Source organism: Dermacentor albipictus, chromosome 4 (assembly GCF_038994185.2).
Source record: "Dermacentor albipictus isolate Rhodes 1998 colony chromosome 4, USDA_Dalb.pri_finalv2, whole genome shotgun sequence".
NCBI classification, from domain to species: Eukaryota; Metazoa; Arthropoda; class Arachnida; order Ixodida; family Ixodidae; genus Dermacentor; species Dermacentor albipictus.
In genome coordinates, this window is record NC_091824.1 from 28,473,341 (window position 1) to 28,492,736 (window position 19,396).

General features: G+C 49.3%; 1 protein-coding gene across 3 annotated transcripts in view; it reads left to right on the forward strand.

Annotated features, from left to right (window-relative positions):
* Positions 1 to 15,087, forward strand: part of LOC135900215 (phospholipid-transporting ATPase ABCA3-like) — a 661,060-nt gene extending 645,973 nt beyond the window's left edge. For all 3 annotated transcript variants that reach the window (XM_070536864.1, XM_070536866.1, XM_070536865.1), the window contains one exon: positions 14,752 to 15,087. In XM_070536864.1, the coding sequence (XP_070392965.1) occupies positions 14,752 to 14,952 (201 nt within the window). In that variant the 3' untranslated portion in view covers positions 14,953 to 15,087. The remainder of the gene's footprint in view (positions 1 to 14,751) is intronic.
* The last annotated feature ends 4,309 nt before the right edge of the window (positions 15,088 to 19,396 follow it).

Here is a 19,396-nt window from a genome sequence, read left to right on the forward strand (position 1 = left end):
TTGCCATACTATTCTATCACTAAAGCTGCTCGTACCTCGTCTTGCATTCTTGACAAAGTAATTCCTGTTAATTTTGAAAGTGAATGCCCACGAACCAGTGTCACGAAACAAAACACCGACAGCGCATGCTTTATTATTAAATCTTCTCAGTCTCAGTATTAAAAGGGCGAAACAATAACAGAAACCTGAAAATTATGTAATTTTTGGCCACAGGGAGCGGCACAACCTCTGAGTTCGGCACACGCAGGAGGCCATGTTTGTTCAACAAAGCTCGCCTTCGTGTATAGTGGACACCGCACTGCATAGTGTCCATCGCCAGCGTTTCCCAGCGAACATTGCGCTTACAAAGCTGCAGTTGCCGGAAAGCGTGGAAAGCAGTCGGGGATCTTTGAATGCTATCGCGTTCCACTCTTAAAAGGCCCCTCACCAGGTCTGGCCATTCTGAGCTGGTAAGCGCAACGCTTACGTAAATACTGTCACAAGCTGTCATGAACCACGCCTGCCGCGCAAACAACCAGATGAAAGAAGGAAGAGAACGACGGGAGCCAAGCTGCCGCGAGACCGCTCTTCAACAACCGCGCCTATCAACCAGATTCATCTGGTTCTGCATTAAAACACCTCCTGTGTAACATTTGGTGGAGCTGTGCGGGGTAACTCCCACGACCTACAACGGAGCCACCAGCACAAAAGCTACGCCGAAACCGTCGCCTCGCCGGACTTTCGCCGTCGCGCTCAGTCATGGCCACAGAGCAAAATACCCTCACCAGCAGTGCTTCGGCGAGCCCAGTCCCTATCCAGCACTACCGAGAGCCACGCACGTTCTCGGCGAAGGCAGAGGAAGATGTGGATGAGTGGCTAACCCATTACGAAAGGGTAAGCCAATACAATAACTGGAACGCTGCCAGTCAGCTTAGGAACGTTGTTTTCTTCTTGGCCGGCACGGCGTTGGTATGGTACGACAACCACGCGGACATGCTAACTACTTGGACACGCCTCATTGAGGAAATCAAAAAGTGTTTCGGTGACTCGGACGCAAAGAGGAAACGTGCGGAACTCACATTAGCCCAGAGAGCTCAGGTACCCGGCGAGACTTGCACTACCTACATCGAAGAAATTTTGAAGCTGTGCCGCACTGTCAACCCTCAAATGACAGAGGAAGATAAAGTGGGGCACGTGGTAAAAGGAATAGCGGAAGACGTGTACAACTTCCTCATTGGTAAAGAGAACTTGCACACTGTATCAGAACTGATACGGCACTGCCGTACGTTCGAGGCGCTGAAGACTCGCCGAATTACACCAAAGTTTGGACGGCTGGCCAATGTAACGACTGTAGCAAGTGTTGACACGAGTCCTCCGCTCCCACACCTTTCGTCCGCCATCCGCCAGATAGTCCGCGAGGAGCTCCAGCGACATGACGAACAGGCACGTTATGCGGCGCCACGTTGCAGCTCCTCCGTTTTCCGAGACACTCTTTGGGAACCCCCTTCGGCTACTTGGAACCACTCGGTGAACGTCGCGGATCTTACCGGCTCCAGAGACGAACCGCATTACATTACGACCGAACCACCACGCAATGATTCGCCCCCTCAACGTTTTGATCCACGCCCACGCAACTTTCGTCCACGAACACTCGCCGCTACCTACGACTTTCAAGGGGAAGAGCCTCGTTACCCTCAACCGATGTCTTCGGCAGATTACTTCAGTCCGCATTCTGAAGTTCGCCCTTCGCCAGTGTGTTACTGCTGCGGCATGCCTGGCCATATAGCTAGGTAGTGTAGCCGACGCCGAGCATCAAACTACGGATCGTCAGCGCCGACTATGCGGTCTAGCGGTCGTACACTGCGCACTCAGTGGCCAGGAGACTCCACTTCAGGAAGCCACTTTCGAGAGGACCGATGCACCGCCCAGGAGACCTACTTTGGAGCAGAAAGAACCCGGAACCGCTGCCGCTCCCCTGCCTCCGACCGTACTCTGACACCACCACCAGCCTTCCGAGCCTCCCGATCACCATCCCCTCGGCCGCGATTCACGTCACCATCGCCTCGGCGCCATTTCGTGTCGCCCGCGCCGGGAAACTAGCCAGCGCGGCCGATGGAGGTGAGATCGCTGGGAAATGTATGCTGCCTACTCAACTGCCTCCAACTATTTTCATGTTAAAGAATAAGGTTCAGGTACTGATTGATGGGGTCTCCACAATGGCTTTAGTCGACACGGGAGCAACTGTCTCATTCATGAGTGTGGGGTTTTAAGGCCTTCTGGGACGCAAGGTTATGTTTCGTTGGGACCAGTGCACAAGTTTCCGTGGAGTCAGTGGTGAAGCATTATACCCGGTTGGTGTGTGTTACGTGGATGTGTCTTTGGGTGGGAAAGTTTTTAATGCAGAGTTTACTGTTCTTCCTCGCTCCTCGCATGACGTGATTCTGGGGATTGACTTTTTGCAGTTGTGTGGTGCGAATATTAACTGCCGGACGGGAGAACTCAGTGTCGACACCAGTGTTTCACCTGTGCTCTTTGAAGGTGAAGCTTCCCCGGAGAGTGTCATGTGCGTGTCTGAGGATACAGTTGTGCCCGCCTTATCCGCGATGCGTGTTGCCGTCGCCTGTTCATCTCCGACCCCTATCTCGTTCGATGCTGCAGTGGAACCTGTACATCGGAACTGCCTCAAGAAAAACGTATTAGTTCCGCACTGCGTGGTCTCAGTGACCAATGGATGCGCGGGGCTGTGGGCGCTAAACTGTTCCACTGAAGCGGCAGTGCTACCTCAAGGCCTAAAGATTGCCACGTTTCCGAAAGACTCTCCCGTATCGGTGGCAGTACTTGCAGAACTCCCCGATGGAGGAGCAACCAGTGTCTCGAGCTCCGGGATCTCGAAGATACTTTCCATGATTGATAAGTCACTCAGCGATAATGAGCGTCAAATTTTGATGGCCCTGCTTACGAAACATACCTCGGTATTCGACTTTGCGCAGCACGATGAACCGCCATCAATTCCTGCGTCCAGAACTCGTCACCGCATCAACACAGGAGCCACCCAGCCAATCCGACAAAAACCCTATCGTGTATCCCCATCAGAACGCAAGATAATCAGCGATCAGGTCCAAGAAATTCTATGCAAAGGCGTCATTCGAGAATCATCTAGTCCTTGGGCAGCCCCCGTAATATTGGTGAAGAAGAAAGACGGTACATGGCGGTTCTGTGTTGATTACCGTCGCCTAAACGCCGTTGCTAAGAAAGATGTATATCCGCTCCCACGAATTGACGACGCCATCGACTGTCTCCTTGCGGCATCTTACTTTTCCTCAATCGATTTACGGTCAGGTTACTGGCAAATTCCTATACACAAGGACGACAGAGAAAAGACAGCATTTGTAACACCCGACGGACTATTCGAGTTTAACGTGATGCCTTTCGGGTTGTGTAACGCGCCCGCAACGTTTGAAAGGTTCATGGACACGATATTACGCGGCTTAAAATGGGAAGTTTGCATGTGCTACTTAGACGATGTTGTGATCTTCGGGCGAACGTTTAGTGAGCACAACAAACGTTTGGATTTGGTCTTGAACTGCTTGGAGAAAGCGGGTCTTGTGCTCAATTAAAAAAAATGCCGTTTTGGGGAACGGCAAACTCTTGTGCTAGGCCATCTGGTCGCTAAAGAAGGCATCCGACCAGATCCGCAAAAGACTGCGGCCGTAGAAGCATTTAGAGTACCCAACTCTGTCAAGCAGTTAAGAAGTTTCTTGAGCTTGTGCTCCTATTTTCGCTGATTCATTCCCCGGTTTGATGACATGGCTCATCCCCTTACACGCCTTCTCCAAAAAGGCGTTCCCTTTGAGTGGACTGCAGATTGCGACTCATCGTTTCGCCAGCTCAAGTTCCTGTTGACATCCCAACCAATTCTTCGCCACTTTGATCCTTCATCACCAACTGAGATTCACACCGATGCCAGCGGCGTAGGGATCGGTGCTGTGCTAGTTCAGCGTGTTGGCGACAGAGAGCACGTGATCTCTTACGCTAGCCGGTCCTTGAGCCGCTCCGAGCGCAACTACACAGTCACCGAACAAGAGTGTCTGGCGGTCATCTTCGCCGTGCAACGGTTTCGTTCTTATCTCTATGGGCACCCCTTCACTGTCATAACAGATCATCATTCGCTATGCTGGCTTGTGAATCTGCGGGATCCCTCAGGACGACTAGCGCGCTGGGCCCTCCGTCTACAGGAATACGATTTCGTTATTTGCTACAAAAGTGGCCGGCGGCATGCTGACGCTGATTGTCTCTCTCGGATGCCACTTGAAACAACTGAATGTGATGCGGACAATTTTGATGAGTACATCGCTTTTGTGTCCCCGGAATTTCCGGATATGGGTACCGTCATATCCGAGCAGCACAAGAACGAGAGTTTACAACCGCTCTTCGCGGCAGCACAGGAGTCACCTGCGGGCAGTAGCTTTCGCCTCCGGAATGGTGGCGCGCTGTATAAGAAGAGATACTCGACCACCGGTGCACGCTACCTTTTAGTTGTCCCCAAGAACCTTCGCCACCAAGTATTACACGCCATGCACGATGACCCAACTTCCGGTCATCTTGGTTCCACACGGACACTCTACCGGGTTCAAGAACGTTTTTACTGGCCTAAGATGCGGAAAGATATCGAACGGTGCGTCGCCAGCTGCTTTAAATGCCAGCGCTACAAGCGTCCGCCACAAGCGCCACATGTCCTGCTTCAACCAGTCCCCCCTTCTAGCGTCCCCTTTGAGCAAGTTGGTATAGATCTTCTGGGCCCTTTCCCGCGATCCTCCAAGGGTAATCGCTGGGTTATCGTTTGCGTAGATCACCTTACCCGCTATTGTGAGACCGCCGCATTGCCATCGGCCACAGCTACAGAAGTTTCTATCTTCTTGCTGGCTAACATTATACTCCGACATGGACCTCCTCGCATAGTAATCAGCGATCGTGGGCGACAGTTTACCGCGGTCGTGGTTGAAGAAACCCTTCGTCTGTGTTCATGTAGCTTCCGCCATTCTACGCCCTACCATCCACAAACTAATGGTCTGGTCGAGCGCACAAACAGAACGCTTGCCAACATGCTGTTCATGTACGTCGATTCAGCACACAAGAATTGGGACAGTATCTTGCCTTTCATTACCTATGCCTTCAATACCGCGAGACACGAGACCACTGGTTACTCACCATTTTTCCTTCTGTATGCTCGTCCGCCGCGCTACACCCTCGACACAATGTTTCCTTACTTCGCTCATGACAACGAATCAATTGATGAGCTCCTATGTCGAGCAGAAGAAGCGCGACGCCTCGCTAGGTTACGCACCATAGCATTGCAGGACCGGTCCAAGATACGCTATGACGGGCGTCACCGCCACGTTTACCTCGATCCTGGTGACCTTGTGTGGCTCTGGACGCCGTTGCGGAAGCGTGGCTTGTGCCAGAAGTTTCTCGCCCACTACGTCGGCCCTTACGTTATTCTGGAGCGCCTCAGCGATGTAAACTACCGCATTGCGCGTCTCACGAGCAGTGGACGACGCTCGGCCAAGGCTGAAGTGACACACGTCGCGCGTCTGAGGCGTTACGACCCACGAGATGACTGACTCGCCCGGCGGGCTTCGTCTGCCAGCGGGGAAATGTCACAAGCTGTCATGAACCACGCCTGCCGCGCAAACAACCAGATGAAAGAAGGAAGAGAACGACGTGAGCCAAGCTGCCGCGAGACCGCTCTTCAACAACCGCGCCTATCAACCAGATTCATCTGGTTCTGCATTAGAACACCTCGTGTGTAACAATACCTTGGAAAATATCTACAGAGATTCCACAGCTACCTTAATTCTACGAAAGAAGACTAGGAAGATACCTATAAAGAAAGGGGTCAGACAGGTAGACACAATCTCTCCAATGCTATTCACTCCGTTTTTGGGAAAAGTATTCAAGCTATTAAACTGGCAAGGCTTGGAGTAAGGATCGACGGCGAATATCTCAGTAACCGAAGGTTACTGAGATACTGTATGCGCAGTGCATACAGTGCACCCTCACGATCGTGTCTGCTGAGAATTACATCGCTAACCGCCGCAGAAAGCTGAAATTTCAAACTGTAAGAGTTGAGGAGGACGTCGGGATGAAAAACTTGGAAGGTTTATTTATACCCGTGTCACACGGGCACATTTGGAAGGTCTTCCAGTCGACGGCCTTTAAAACGCCAGAACTCTATCGACTCAAAGGAGTTGTCGCGTTGCTACACGGCACTTTTGAAAGGCCGTTGAGTGGTTCCGGCGTTTCTCGCCAAATTGTGTGGCGTTGGGTATCTTTATTTTCGTTTTCATGTCACAAAAAGTTAAACAACATTAAAACCACTTAAAAGCACTATAATTTATTTTATGTTTGTTTATAGATTAAAACAATTGTTTATACATTGCCTTACATGTATGTTTAGTTTTTAAGTTGTTGAGTAGCGAAACTGCGGCAACGTTTGCGTCGCTACACGTCGCTGTTGTCGAGAGTGTGTGTAGTTCGCGCATATCAAATGGCACGAATACTTCATTGAATAATTGATAACACTCATATATAGTATTTTTAGAGCATTTGGGTTGATTTGTTCTTTCTAACCGTGAGTTGGAGCACACTGTGAACGAGAGGGCATGTTCACGCCGTTTCCGTTTCCGTTGCTCAAAGGCCATCGAGATTTCGATAGAGTTGTAAGGTGCTCCGTTGACTCGATAGACTATTGACTCGGCGGCCGTCGAAACCGCCCGTGTAGCAGCTCGAACTTGACCTTTGAGTCAACTGACTATCGGTTGGAAGGCCTTCCAAACGCCCGTGTGACACGGGTATTACATTATATACAGTGAGAGTCAATTAACCATCTTAAAATCATTACGGGCCGGCAGCAACTCGGACGCTGCGGCCTGTGGCAAGTAGCTTGAAAGAGGTGAATCAAGGAATGCTCTAGGAATGCTCTAGAGATCTCCTCTGCTGCTCCCGGTCTGCGTCTTTTAAGCCCTTCGATGTCTCGAAGACATGTCACCTTCGGCCAAAGGGAGAGCCCGCTCAGGTGACGCCATTTTCAGCCAATCGGCGAGCCCGCTCAGGTGTCGTCATTTTCGGCCAATGGTAGGCGCCCGTGCGATGGTGTCACACCCGGCGGAAAGGGTTTCACGGTGCCTTACAGCCGTCTTGCCTCCTGGACCCAAGTTACGTGGAACAGTACCAGGGTCTCGCTTCACTTTTGGGAAGAGTCAAGCAGTGGATAGCTCCACCTGCGGCACCCGAGGTGGGGGCCGCCAACTTGTTTGCACGTGCCGCGTCTCGGGAATGTGATATTCGTGCTTCTACGCTTCTTAATTAACTGTGGCGCGATTCGATGTGGTCTAGTGAACTCGAAGTAGGCTCAGGAAACGGTCCCGTATTTAACAAAACTAAACGCCGTTTGTACTTCTCCTCGCGGGCGCCGGGCTACAAGATGGGGGGATGTCGCATATCAGCAAGTGCACCTACGTAGATGTTTATGTTGTGACATCGCTCATAGTTTACGCTTGGCATTTCGAGAATTATGCAAGGCCACATTTGTTTATTCTGCAATCTGTTCCTTCAACAGACGAATTAGTGTTTAGAGAGATAATAAAACACACAAACCGAATGTTTATTTATTTTATTTATTATTTATTAGTTACCTGCATCGCCCCGTAGGGCATTACAGCAGGGAGGTTACAAACTTTAATCAATACATCAACAAATTAGTTCAATGCGTGGTAAAAAGCATCATTTTCTGTAATATATACAATGGTCGATGGCAAACTATTCCAATCTCGAACAGTTCTAACAAAAAAAGAATAAGAAAAATGCCTGCGTGTTTCTCTTTTACTTCGCGCCACCGCGAGAGAGAAAAACGTTTCGTCTGCTTGTTCCCGCGTCGTGCAGACGCACGCGCTGACAGCGAAACTGCATAATCTTCTACCGGGTCCCAGCGTGCGATCATGCTCTGTGATCCGCTTATGTCTGCCTCAGTGTTCGCGTATCACAGGCTTATACCCAGTCAGGCGTTCTCTTGCATAGCACGCAAAATCGTGCGCTGCGCGAATTGATACAAACACAACAGCCCGCGCGCGCGCCCGTCAGCGGAAGTGCGCCGCACAACGAAAAGCGGGAACAAAGAAAAAGGCGGGACCCGTCTGGTGTGCATCACGCGATCCTCGAGGTGCAGTATGGGAGAACGGAGGGAAGGAACTTCTCTTGCGGAGGCTATACGGGGCAAGTGGAGAGAGTGCCTCTCTTGGCAGTGTCGCTCGCCTCCTGAAATCATAGGTTCGCGGCACCCAAATATTTTTATCTCGGTTATTAAAAGAACCAATATGAGAGATTCTTGCGGTATAACAATCCCAAGAGGGGACGTAACAACTTGCAGCGTATAACCAAATTTGCTATGTGGCCTGGTAAAGCGCCCTTTATAGACAAAGCTGAAGCGTCCTCCCATTTTTTTTTTTCTTATCTCCTATATCGAACAAGTTCTTGATACGTAAACAGAATGCGCAGAAGTCCATGTTTGCACGGTAGGGGGTGAGTGATAGTGCAATATATGAACCAAAGCGCAAGGTTGTTGAAAAATCCCTCACGTGCTAAGACCAGGGTGTGGAACCGAAACTTCTTTCATTTCGCTTCACCGAAAACGGTTGACTTTCGCTTCAACTGCGGAGCAGTCAAATACCGGTCAAAACTGTTTCGAACCGGTTCAAGTTCATTGGCATAACCGAAGAATAATTGCAGGAGCACGACAGAAGTTCATTTCGTACAAAAAAATTGACGCTGCTGCCAAGCTGCACTGAAAGATTACGCCTGTTTGTTCTTCAGGCCACACGTAGTTAGAAAAGCAATGTGTAGACTCAGCAATAATGCTGGAATCTATGTGAAGCAAAGCTTTTTGAGGCTGAGAGAGCGAGGACCATATATTGAGCAAATGCAGAGAATCCTTGAGCCTACTACTCCCCTCGCGAGGAAAAAAAGGAAGACGAGAAAAATAGGTGACTGAGGAGCAATGGTGAGACAAGGATGAGAAGTAGGATGCGATTATATACAAGTTCGTGTTTGAAGGATTTATTCACTGCCTTGAATCTATGCATGTGTTAACTAAATATCCTGAGTCACGGCTCTCTTCATCTATATATCCTGCCAATAGTCCAGTAACACCTCTTCACTGAACAGCCTGTTGTTGATTGGCGCTGATGAAAGAACAATGCCTGCCGTTCACAGTGACACAGAAGACAAGCATAGGTTCCGCACTCTCAGTGCAACGAGTGCAAGCGTCGCATGCGATTCAAATATTGTGGCGTTAGCACAACATCTAGTCTTCCCCTTGACGCATGCTAAGAACCATCCTAACGGTGCTGCTACCTTTAAAATCACGGGAAGGTGGTGCACATCGTCAAATGAGGTAGCATAGTTGAGCCACAAGTCCAGGCAATGCATGGATGAAGAGCTCCAAATGAGGTGGCCAACCTGAACCGAAAACCGTTATTTTTTCCGGCCGGTTTCACTCCGGAGTGAAAGCAATCGTAACGCTCTGGTTCAGTCGCGGTTCCAGGAAAAATAACTGTTTTATCCCGTTTTAGGTTTCTGTTTCAGTTCCTTTTCTACGCCCTGGTTATGACAGTGGTGCTTGATATTTGATGGCTTCGGCCACTACGTTACGTACGTGGTATCTCACTCGACCAACCGATGTTAGGAGAGACATGGCAGCGCTACTATAAGAGACTACCAGGCGTCGCGCCGCGAAGTTGAGTGGGATACATTGAGGAGGCCTCGGTGATAGGCCAACTTACGAGCATGCTGCCAGACAGTGGACTCCCACAATCTTCCCTGCCGCTGTCTACTTTTCCGCTCCTTCATGCCGCCATTTGAAGGCATGAAGTGGTAGTGCGGGCTTAGAACATATGTACAGTCGGCCACAAATACTTACGGATTGCGGGATTTAAACAAGACAAAAACGCTGACTATCTCATTAGCTTCGGCACCCAGCCTGGTATTAATTTTCAAACTGTAGTAGTATGTAGGGAGTGTTCTTTTTTTTTCAGCTGCACCAAATTTATAAGAATAGCACAGTCCTACGCTTTAACTTAAGTTAATCCATATGGCGGCCATTACATCTACGAGAAAGAAATCAAAATGCCTAAGTGAATAGTTACAATTACTCCACTAGTGGTTTTTAACTACGTACTTTACGGCACATGTTTCAATCCACGAATTGTAGCTGGTGAGTTTGCAAGGCATAGCGACTTCTAGTGAACATTGAGAATTGCACCGGTTTCGAGATGTGCGCCGTCAAATTGCGACGAAAATGCACTGCATGTTGCACTTAAATTTTTAGAAAAATGCTGTTTTATGCACTTCAGCACAAAAATTACTAAACCGCCAATGCATTCCGTCTGACACATCGAAAACTAACATCTCGAAACTGGTGTAGCCCTGAGAATTAGTTCCAACTGGATATGCCGTGCGAACTCACCGGCTACTATTCATAGATTGAAATATGTGCTGTAATCAATGAATTTTTTTATTAATGATGTTAATTATTCAATCAAGCAGTTTCATTCTTCGCACATGTAATGGCCGCCTCAATGAGTATTCTAGATCAAGGGTTAGAGTTGTGCTAACTGCCATAGGTATTTTTCTTAATTTGGTGCAGCTAAAAAAAACACCCTGTTATTAACGTGCTGTTACAAGCTTTGACTCATTAGGTTCGCAAACTACTCAAAAATTGAACGTTTTCTCAGATCCCTGTGGTCCGTGAGCTTTTGTGGTTCATTTTCCATGTAGCATAAGACTTATTTTGCTTATACTTCAATTTACACCACCTTGCGTTGCGTCTCGCTTTCCGTTAATTCACAATACAATAAAAATATTGTTTCTGCGACAAAAAGAGCGTGACGCTGAGAAATGATTAGTCGTAGATCGCGGAAGGTCGGCATTTTGGGGTGTTTAGATTTGGAGACTTTTGTGCGCGGCATTCTGCAGGGTTCGGCATGAGGGAAATAATATGAGGTCATTCGGGCATGAATTCGCCTTCGACTTCATTTTTGTGAGAGAATCGTCTGCACTGATCCTGAAGTGTAGCATGCAGTCTTACACTGTACTTATTGGGACACTGTCTCATGATATAACACCAGCCTAATATTATGTTGAATTCCAATGGCGGAGTCGGAGCAAGTTCTTCTGCTCGTTTCGGAGCAAGTTTGTTCCAATGTCAGAGTGAGGGCGGGAGTAGGTGTTCCAATGAGAGAGTCGGAGTGGATTCAGAGCGGGAGTCACTCTGTGGAGCAGAAAAAGATACTCCGCCAAAATCGGCGGAGTGGACCGGAACTCTGCGTGACGTATTTCCTTTACCACGTTTGTCTGCTGGGAGGTGCCACCGGTCACGACTCGCGAGGAAGCAAAAGCTGCTGCACGCTTGGCGAGATATCCATTCCGCACTTTTAAAAAACAACAGGTGAACGGCGCTGAAGAGACAAGTGGCCGTTGCGGCGGTGCTGGGATCAAACAGCGGAAGGAAATGACAACACACAAGGTATCCTGGGTAACTCGGCGATAGAAGTTCCGCTTCCGTCTTGCTCCGGTGGCGCAGGTTACAGAGGCTAGAAGGTTTTCCTAGTGTCGTGAACGGCCGCCATTTCAAGGGGCCCCTGTGAAACCAGTTTGGATGCACTGCGTAGGTGGCGCTGCAGCTACCAGGCGAGTTTTGGCCGCGCTGTTCTAGGCGCGCCGTTCGCCCAGCCAGTTGGCAAGTGCGCGCGGGCTGGGATTTGTGCGTGATTTGTTTGTGCCTCTAGATGCACGTGTAATAATGCCGACAAAAAAGGTCTCACGTGTTTCGTGCCACTCTGCAAAGGTGGCTACAAGTCGTCGAAAGAAAAAGTGTCGTTCCGCGCCCCGTCCGACCCTCATCGGTCGCAAGAATGGGCTCGAAACATAACGCGAGATGACAAGGCTCTCGACGAAACCTGTGTCGTGTGCTCAAGGCCTTTCAACGAACGCTACGTTCAAAGCACGAGATAAATTGCTACTTTGTCCCGGCTGTTAGATTGAGCCTCTCTCACCTGCCTAACATACACAGTATGGAAAAGCGTACTTCTCGAAACCCTGCACTGTGACGACATCCGATATGCAATACTTGCCTACGATGCAAATACTCAAGAAAGCTTATCTTGAACCAGTTCAGCTGGCAGCATAAGAAACGACTAACGACTTTGAAACAAATAAATGCAAGGAAGCGAAAATCCCTTGACTTATTCCACACCCCCCCCCCCCCCCAAAAAAAAAAACTTTCAGCAAGACCTTCAAAGACCTCCGGGTACTCCCGCAGTCCATCCCAGCTATTGTGCTGGAGGAGAAAATCGGAGGCCTTCCTCCAAAGCAGCGCCTTGGTGTCAAGGCATGTTTCGAGGCAGCTTCCAGAAAGTCAACCCGGGGCATGCGGTTCAATCAGCTGTGGGTGTTGGAATGTATCCTCATGCGGATGAGGAGCCCACAGCTCCTGATCCGCATTTGCAAAGGGACAACGTCTGAAACATCGACACGACAGAACGGTTTCTAAAACTAATGGAAAGACTAATTTTTATAATGTCGTCTAGAATCCCATCAAAAGGCCTTCGTGCTGATTCAAGAAGTGCACAGTTTTTAAATGAGTTTATTGTTTTTCTCAATGAATGGGAAGAATATGCTGCACAGCATGGTGGCGGCTTTTTAAGTGCAGGAACTGCCCTTGGGCTGCGTGTAACGCTGCAAAGCACACTGCCGCTTGTAAAATACCTGACCACGTCCCTGCAATATAAGTACTTGTTGACCGCAAACCTAAGCCAAGACAGGATGGAGAATGTATTTGGTATTGCGTGCCAGTGCTTCGGTTGCAATGATCATCCAATAGTGGGGCAGTTTTTGATAATTATCAACAACCTGGCTTTCTACAGCCTCGCAAAGCCTCCAAAAGGAGCAAAAGTACCTGCAGAAGTAGTGACTGCCCTCTTGCAGCCATCTCACGTCCCCAAAGAAAAAAATGCGCGAATAACTGAACTTGTCGATAATTTACTGGATGGCGGAAACTTGGCTTCTGCTGCATGCAGAGCTGCTCGAGGAGCACAGCAGCCTGAGCGATCCTCAGGGCTGTGTAGACAAAAAAAAAGTGACAGCAGACTAATCTTTTTCTGTAGCTGGGTATGTTGTAAGAAAAATCCTTAAAAGATTTCCTTGCCCTCAGTGTGCAACTTGTTTCAGCACTTTGTCTTTGCAAGCCGAGTCAAACAACAATACCTCACTTACTCGAAATTTTGACCATGGAGGCTTAGTTTATCCATCAAGGCCAATTGAACAGCTCATAGCAAAGCTTGAGGACGCATTTACGGTGTTTTTCAGTCGCAATAAGCTACACGCAGATAGCATGGTCAGCTTTCTGCATTTCCTTCAGGGACGTGAGCTTCAAGGTGAGAGCTGCGAGGAGCATGGACGTCGAATTACGACAGAAGTGATGAAGTTTTACGCCTTGACTAGGATGCATTTTCTTGTAAAGTCAGTAAACAAAGCGCGCAGCGATAAAAGAAAAAGCTGCTGAAAATGAGGCGCTGTCGGTAGCCTCGCACAGGGCACTTCCCACAAGGAAAGGCATTAGTATATTGTTGCCATGGAACCTTGTGTAATAAAGACATTCCGCCCTGCGATTTGTCCCGCTTCATTTTCTCGTTTCCGTATCATGTACAATATGTGTTCTTATACGCTTCATTACGGCGCAGTAGGTCGGGCCAGATGTGACGCTTGCATTTGCTCCTGCCGCGGCACGCTCTCGGCGTTACAGCTAGTCCGTGTCGAATCTAAATGACAAGAGAACCTATGCCAGAGTTTGCACTGTCTTAAGCACTTTAACGCCTCGTCAAAGCAGTGACAGCAGCACACACACGATCAACCGACTGAACCAGAGAGCACTACCCCCATGAGAGCCTCTTGCGCCTGCCCGCGTGCCAGCGGGCGGTAGCGCCATCTGCCTTGTGCACAGCAAGTTATTTCAGCTGCGCCGGCTCGGTCGTGACACTAAGAAAGCGTTCTAGCCTTTATAGTTGTGTTCCACTCGCGATTTGGAAGCGTTGCTCTACGCCAGAGTCGAGTGCTCGCTCACCGAGTCTGTCGGCTGCTCCGACTCCGCCATTGGAATTCAACATTTTTTACATAACTACACCGCAGTTAGCAAAATTTTTCCTGCTTTTCTTATATGGATATATTGAATAATAACAACCAGTTAGTATTACTTCACTCAAGTAAGTTTGGGTCACGCTTTAATTTCTAGTTAATGGCATCAACTTTTGCGCATTCCTTCGCATACACTCTCTAAGCAAGCTAAGATTCTGAAACCGAAATTTCAAAGCTGTTTGCCATTGGCCGGTAACAATCTAACGTCCAGCATCACGATTGGGTGGTACTTCCTCTTACGAACAGTTCCAGCGTAACATTGTTTTGTTACGCTGGAACGTAACAGCGTAACATTGTTGTAGCATTGTAGCGTAACGTTGTTTTGTTACGCTTGTTGTTGTTGTTGTCGTCGTCGTCGTCGTCGTCGTCGTCGTCGTCGTTGTTGTTGTTGTTGTTGTTGTTGTTGTTGTTGTTGTTAAGATGAGCCGAGTGCTTTCGTTGCTTAACAGCAGAATTATTTACAATGTCGTTACCGCTTCTATTTCATCAATTCCTAACTTTTCGTTATTCTTTCTTTTTCCTTCGCAGCAACTTCTCGAAATCCGTATCGAGGCAAAGCTTCCATGGAGCACAATGTTCCAAAAAATCGCATCGCTGGAAAAGGATATCACTTTCGAGCATGTCCTCGTTTCAGATAACACATTGGAGCAATTGTTCATTGAGTTTGCTCAGAAAGGGCAACAGGGAACAAATGTTAATATTTCTTCCGATCAGCCGTCAGCAGTCTAACCTCGGCGGCTTAATTTCTTCGGAAGCCATCACTGAAGATCTGATTGCGACCTGTTCAGGGCCGACCTGTGTGAAGCAATAAATTCAAAAGCATTCCTTGCTTTCTTTTTTTGCATAAAATGCCTTAGTACCACCTGTGCGCCTCTTTATTAAAGCGAAGCCTTCTGTGCATGGGTACTGCCGCACGCTGCGGATAGGCAATACCACCTAGATTACTACACAAGGCCCCCACATGACCTCCTGGCCCAGCAACTACATCACTGCTAAGAGATCAGGCCATGCTACCGCCGCAGCGGATTGATATGGCACCACCCAGGAACAGGCTGACTAAGCACCAGAACATAGTAGCAGTTCCTGTTCATAGATGGTATTGCCGGCTGCTGCGGCATCCTTGACTTGGCTCTTACTTGGCTATTCTCTCGTGGTTCCGGCTAGCACGCAAGAAAGCAATTTTTTTTTATTTTCGCCACGCTTATATTAACTATGCTATGCTTTCAAAAAATTACCAAGTAATCTTTGTACTAAGTCTTGCTTATTTGCTGCGAATTAACACTGCAACATCATTTCATATTGAAATTTATTTTAGCTTCGATGCTCACGTTGGACTATATCCTGCGTTTGTTGGGAACATTGAGACAAGTAGTAAGCACATGGTACGCATATAGTGAACTAGGTTTTAAAACCTTCTAGTTGACTGTAGTACGCACATGACTGACGGGACTGTGGGCGCATTTTCGCGAAAGAGCCGGAGACCTGTGCAAGCTGCTTCATCCGCGTAGGCTTCGTTTGCGTGAGGGAACATGTGTAGCCTCAGTTCGGAAATGCCTGGCAGTTGCTGCCCTCCAAACTGTAGATCGCACTATGGCGGTGGTAGCAGAGCGAGCATCCGCGTGTACAAGTTTCCTGCGGACTAAACACAAAGGGCAGCATGGACAAAGGCTACATCTTGTGAAAATTTCGTGCCGACGAAACAAACAGTAGCAAGCATCGCTTTTCGTCCTGCTTTTCAGAATGCTTGTGCTAAACTTACGTGCTTCATGCCTCATTTATTTCTGTAATTTACTTGGGAGAGCTGAACATTTTTTTACTATTACGTCGCTTGCCGAGTTTTGGTTCTCAGTTATTTCGCTTGCCGAATTTCGTGAGCCTGTCCTCTACACATAACTGACCCAGGTTTCACTTTGTTTTTAGGTGTGTAAAAAACACTTTCAGACGAGTAACATCGACAGGGTTGCAATGTACAAGGACTTGAAGACTGCAAAAGTTATTGAAGTGCTACCTGGAGCGTGTTCGCCTCAAGCCAACTGCTGTCCCGAGTCCTTTCCCAGGCTGCCCGAAATATATGCCTCAGCCAACGCCAACGCGGGACACTCCTGCCGAAAAGCAGGATCGGCTCGAGGCAGCATCGCTGCGAAAAGCGATAGAGCTTTCTGTTGCTGCACAAGACGACGAAGATCGCAGGAGAGAGAGAGAAACTTTATTTTGGTTCCTTCAAGGATTTAGCGTCTCGAGGTCTCAGTCATCTTGGACGCCGGCGACTTGGAGCCTCTTCCAGCAAGGGTGGGTCCCTATTCCAGGGCTCCACTGAGCCTAGCTACCTCACTAGCGTGCTGCACTAAGGCCCTTTGGGCCGTGAGCTCGCAGCTGGTAAGCCGACTCTCCCATTGCTCCGCACTCGGGTTATTGTGTTGGTGGAATGATTTATTGTGTTTACATTCCCATGTGACATGGTATAGTGTGGGTGTGGCTCCGCACCATGGGCAGGTGTCTCTGTATTGTGTTGGGTACATTTTGTTTAGGATGTATAAATTTGGGAAGGAGTTTGTCTGCAATCTGCGCCAACTCGTTGCTTGCTGCTGCGTTAGAGCTTTGTGCGGTGGGGGATATTTGGCTCTCGTCCCTCTGTATAAGTTTAAGATTTCTGTGTATCCTCCCTCACAAGCGTGTGGGTGATACCCCGGGGCGCGCGACTGCTCTGCTCGGAACGTGGTCTCTCGAGCTAGGCTGTCTGCCCTTTCGTTACCATCTATGCCTGCGTGGGCCGGAATCCAAATTAACTTGTGCGTAACGTTCCTCTCGGCGAAGTTGGCTCCGCCAAGAATTCTGAGTGCGGCTTTGCTAATCCTGCCCCTCGTGTAATTTCTGCACGCTTCCTTCGAGTCTGTTAACATGTTTAGAGGCATGCCTGTCCTATATCCTTCTACTGCCGCCAGCGCCACGGCAATTTCTTCGGCCTCCGCTGTGTCGGCTGCCTTTGCCGTCCACCGCCGTGGCCGTGCGCTTCCCTTCTCGCGGGTACGTGGCAGCATCCGTGTACACCGTGTTCTCTAGTAGCGCGAGTGTCTTTTCCACGTATTCGGCGCGCGCCTGCCTTCTGCTCTCGTGGAGGTTGGGGTCTTAGGTACTGGCCTAACGCTTATTGTTTTTCTTAAGCAGTCGGGCACGTCTGCGTATCTATCTACGTGTCTACTCGTGTCCCGTCCCAGCCTAGTCAGGAGCGCTCTCCCTGCAGGGGTGCTTTTGACTCTGGATTTTTGCGCTTCAAGCAGGGCTTCCGCCAGTTACCTGAAAGTGTTGCTGATGCCCAGTTGGAGCAGCTTTTCGTTTGAAGTGTTTTTTGGCAGATAGAGCGCCGTCTTGTATGCTTTCCTAATTATCGTGTCTGCCTGTTCCCTCTCTCCTTTGGACATCGCGTGGTACGGTAGCGAGTAGATGACTCGGCTGACGACCAGGCTGCCGACGAGTTTGAGTGTGTCTTCCTCTTTCATGCCGTATCTTTTTTGGGAGACCCTGTTGATCATCTGGCCCACCTGCTCCGTCACTTTTCTCAGCAGGCTGATGGTGTGGCTGCATTTTCTGCTGCCCTGTAGCCACATGCCCATGATTTTGATCATATTCTTTTCCGGGATGTTTTGACCATCAAGCGTTACTTCCAGCGTTGCTTGGGTGGGGTGTCTACCTACTCTCAGTAATTCGGATTTTTCTGTGGAGCATACCAGTGCCCTCTCTCTGGTGTACTTTTCGACACAGCGCGCAGCCTCTTGTAGCTTCTCTTGTTTTTTTCCCAGTGAACCTTGCATGACCCAAACCGTGACGTCGTCCGCGTACATCGCGTGTTGGATGCCCTGAATCTCGCCGAGTCGTTTCGCCAGGCCGATCATCGCCACATTAAATAGCACAGGCGATATCACGGAGCCTTGGGTGTGCCTTTACGCGGTGTGGAGAAGGTGTCGCTCCTCAACTCCCCCAGTCCTACCGTTGCCGTTCTGTCGGTTAGGAAGTCCTTGACGTAGTCGTGTACTTTCCTTCCGCAGTTGGTGTTGTTGAGGCCCTCCATTATGGCCGCGTGGCTGACGTTGTCGAAGGCGCCTTTGATGTCTAGCGCCATCACAACGTTTTCACCCGCCTTGGGCATTGTGTCGAGTACCTCCTCTTTGAGTTGCAGGAGGACGTCCTGCGTCGATAGGTTGGCCCTGAAGCCATACATGCTGTCAGGGTACCACCTCCCGTTCTCCAGGTGCTGCTGGATCCTTCTGGTGACTATTCTCTCATACAGTTTTCCCAGGCACGACGTAAGCGAGATCGGCCTGAGATTCTCGATCTGTAGTTTCTTGCCCGGCTTGGGTATCATGACCACGATGGCGTGCTTCCATTCCGCCGGTACCTTCCGCTCTTGCCAGAGCGTGTTGAGGTACGACGTCAGCTGATCGACTGCTTCGTCGCTTAGGTTTCTTATGAGCGAGTTTCGAATCTTGTCCGCTCCCGCCGCTGTATTCTTGGTGGCCGCTCTCACGGCCTCGGTCACCTCCTCTTTTGTGATGGGTCGGTCCATTTTCGGGTTTTCCTCACCGAGATAATCTCCTTTGTAACCTTCGATTTGGTCTTCCCCGTAGCATTATTCTCGGACTTCTTTCAGGAGCTGCTCTTCGGAACCTTCGTACAGGTGGACCAGTCTTTGGATCGATTTGGCGCTTTCGGACTTGTTCTTGCTAGGGTCCATTAGGGCCTTGAGGATGCGCCACGTTTTGGCCGTACTTAGGGTGCCGTTCAGCGAGTTGCTAAACTGTTGCCACCCCTGTCTGGCCAGCTGCGTCGCGTACTCCTCCGTCTGCCTAGTGATGTCCGCTATCTTCTTCTTTAGCTTCTTATTTAGCTTTTGTCTTTTCCATCTCTTGGTGAGCCCGCGTCTAGCCTCCCAGAGCCTGAGGAGCCGCTTGTCTACCTCCGGAGTTTGTTCGGTTCTATGCACTTCTTGCGTGTATATTTCCTGAATTTGCTTGAGTTGCTGGCTCCACTCTTCAACCGAGGTAATGTTACCCTTTAGCTGTCGACAGTGTGCTCTAAAGGCGTCCCAATCCGTCAACCGAGCCGTACCAATTTTCCTCTTGACATTGTCTGCCACCGTGCTGACTCTTATTATGTGGTCGTGGCTGCCAAGGTTCTC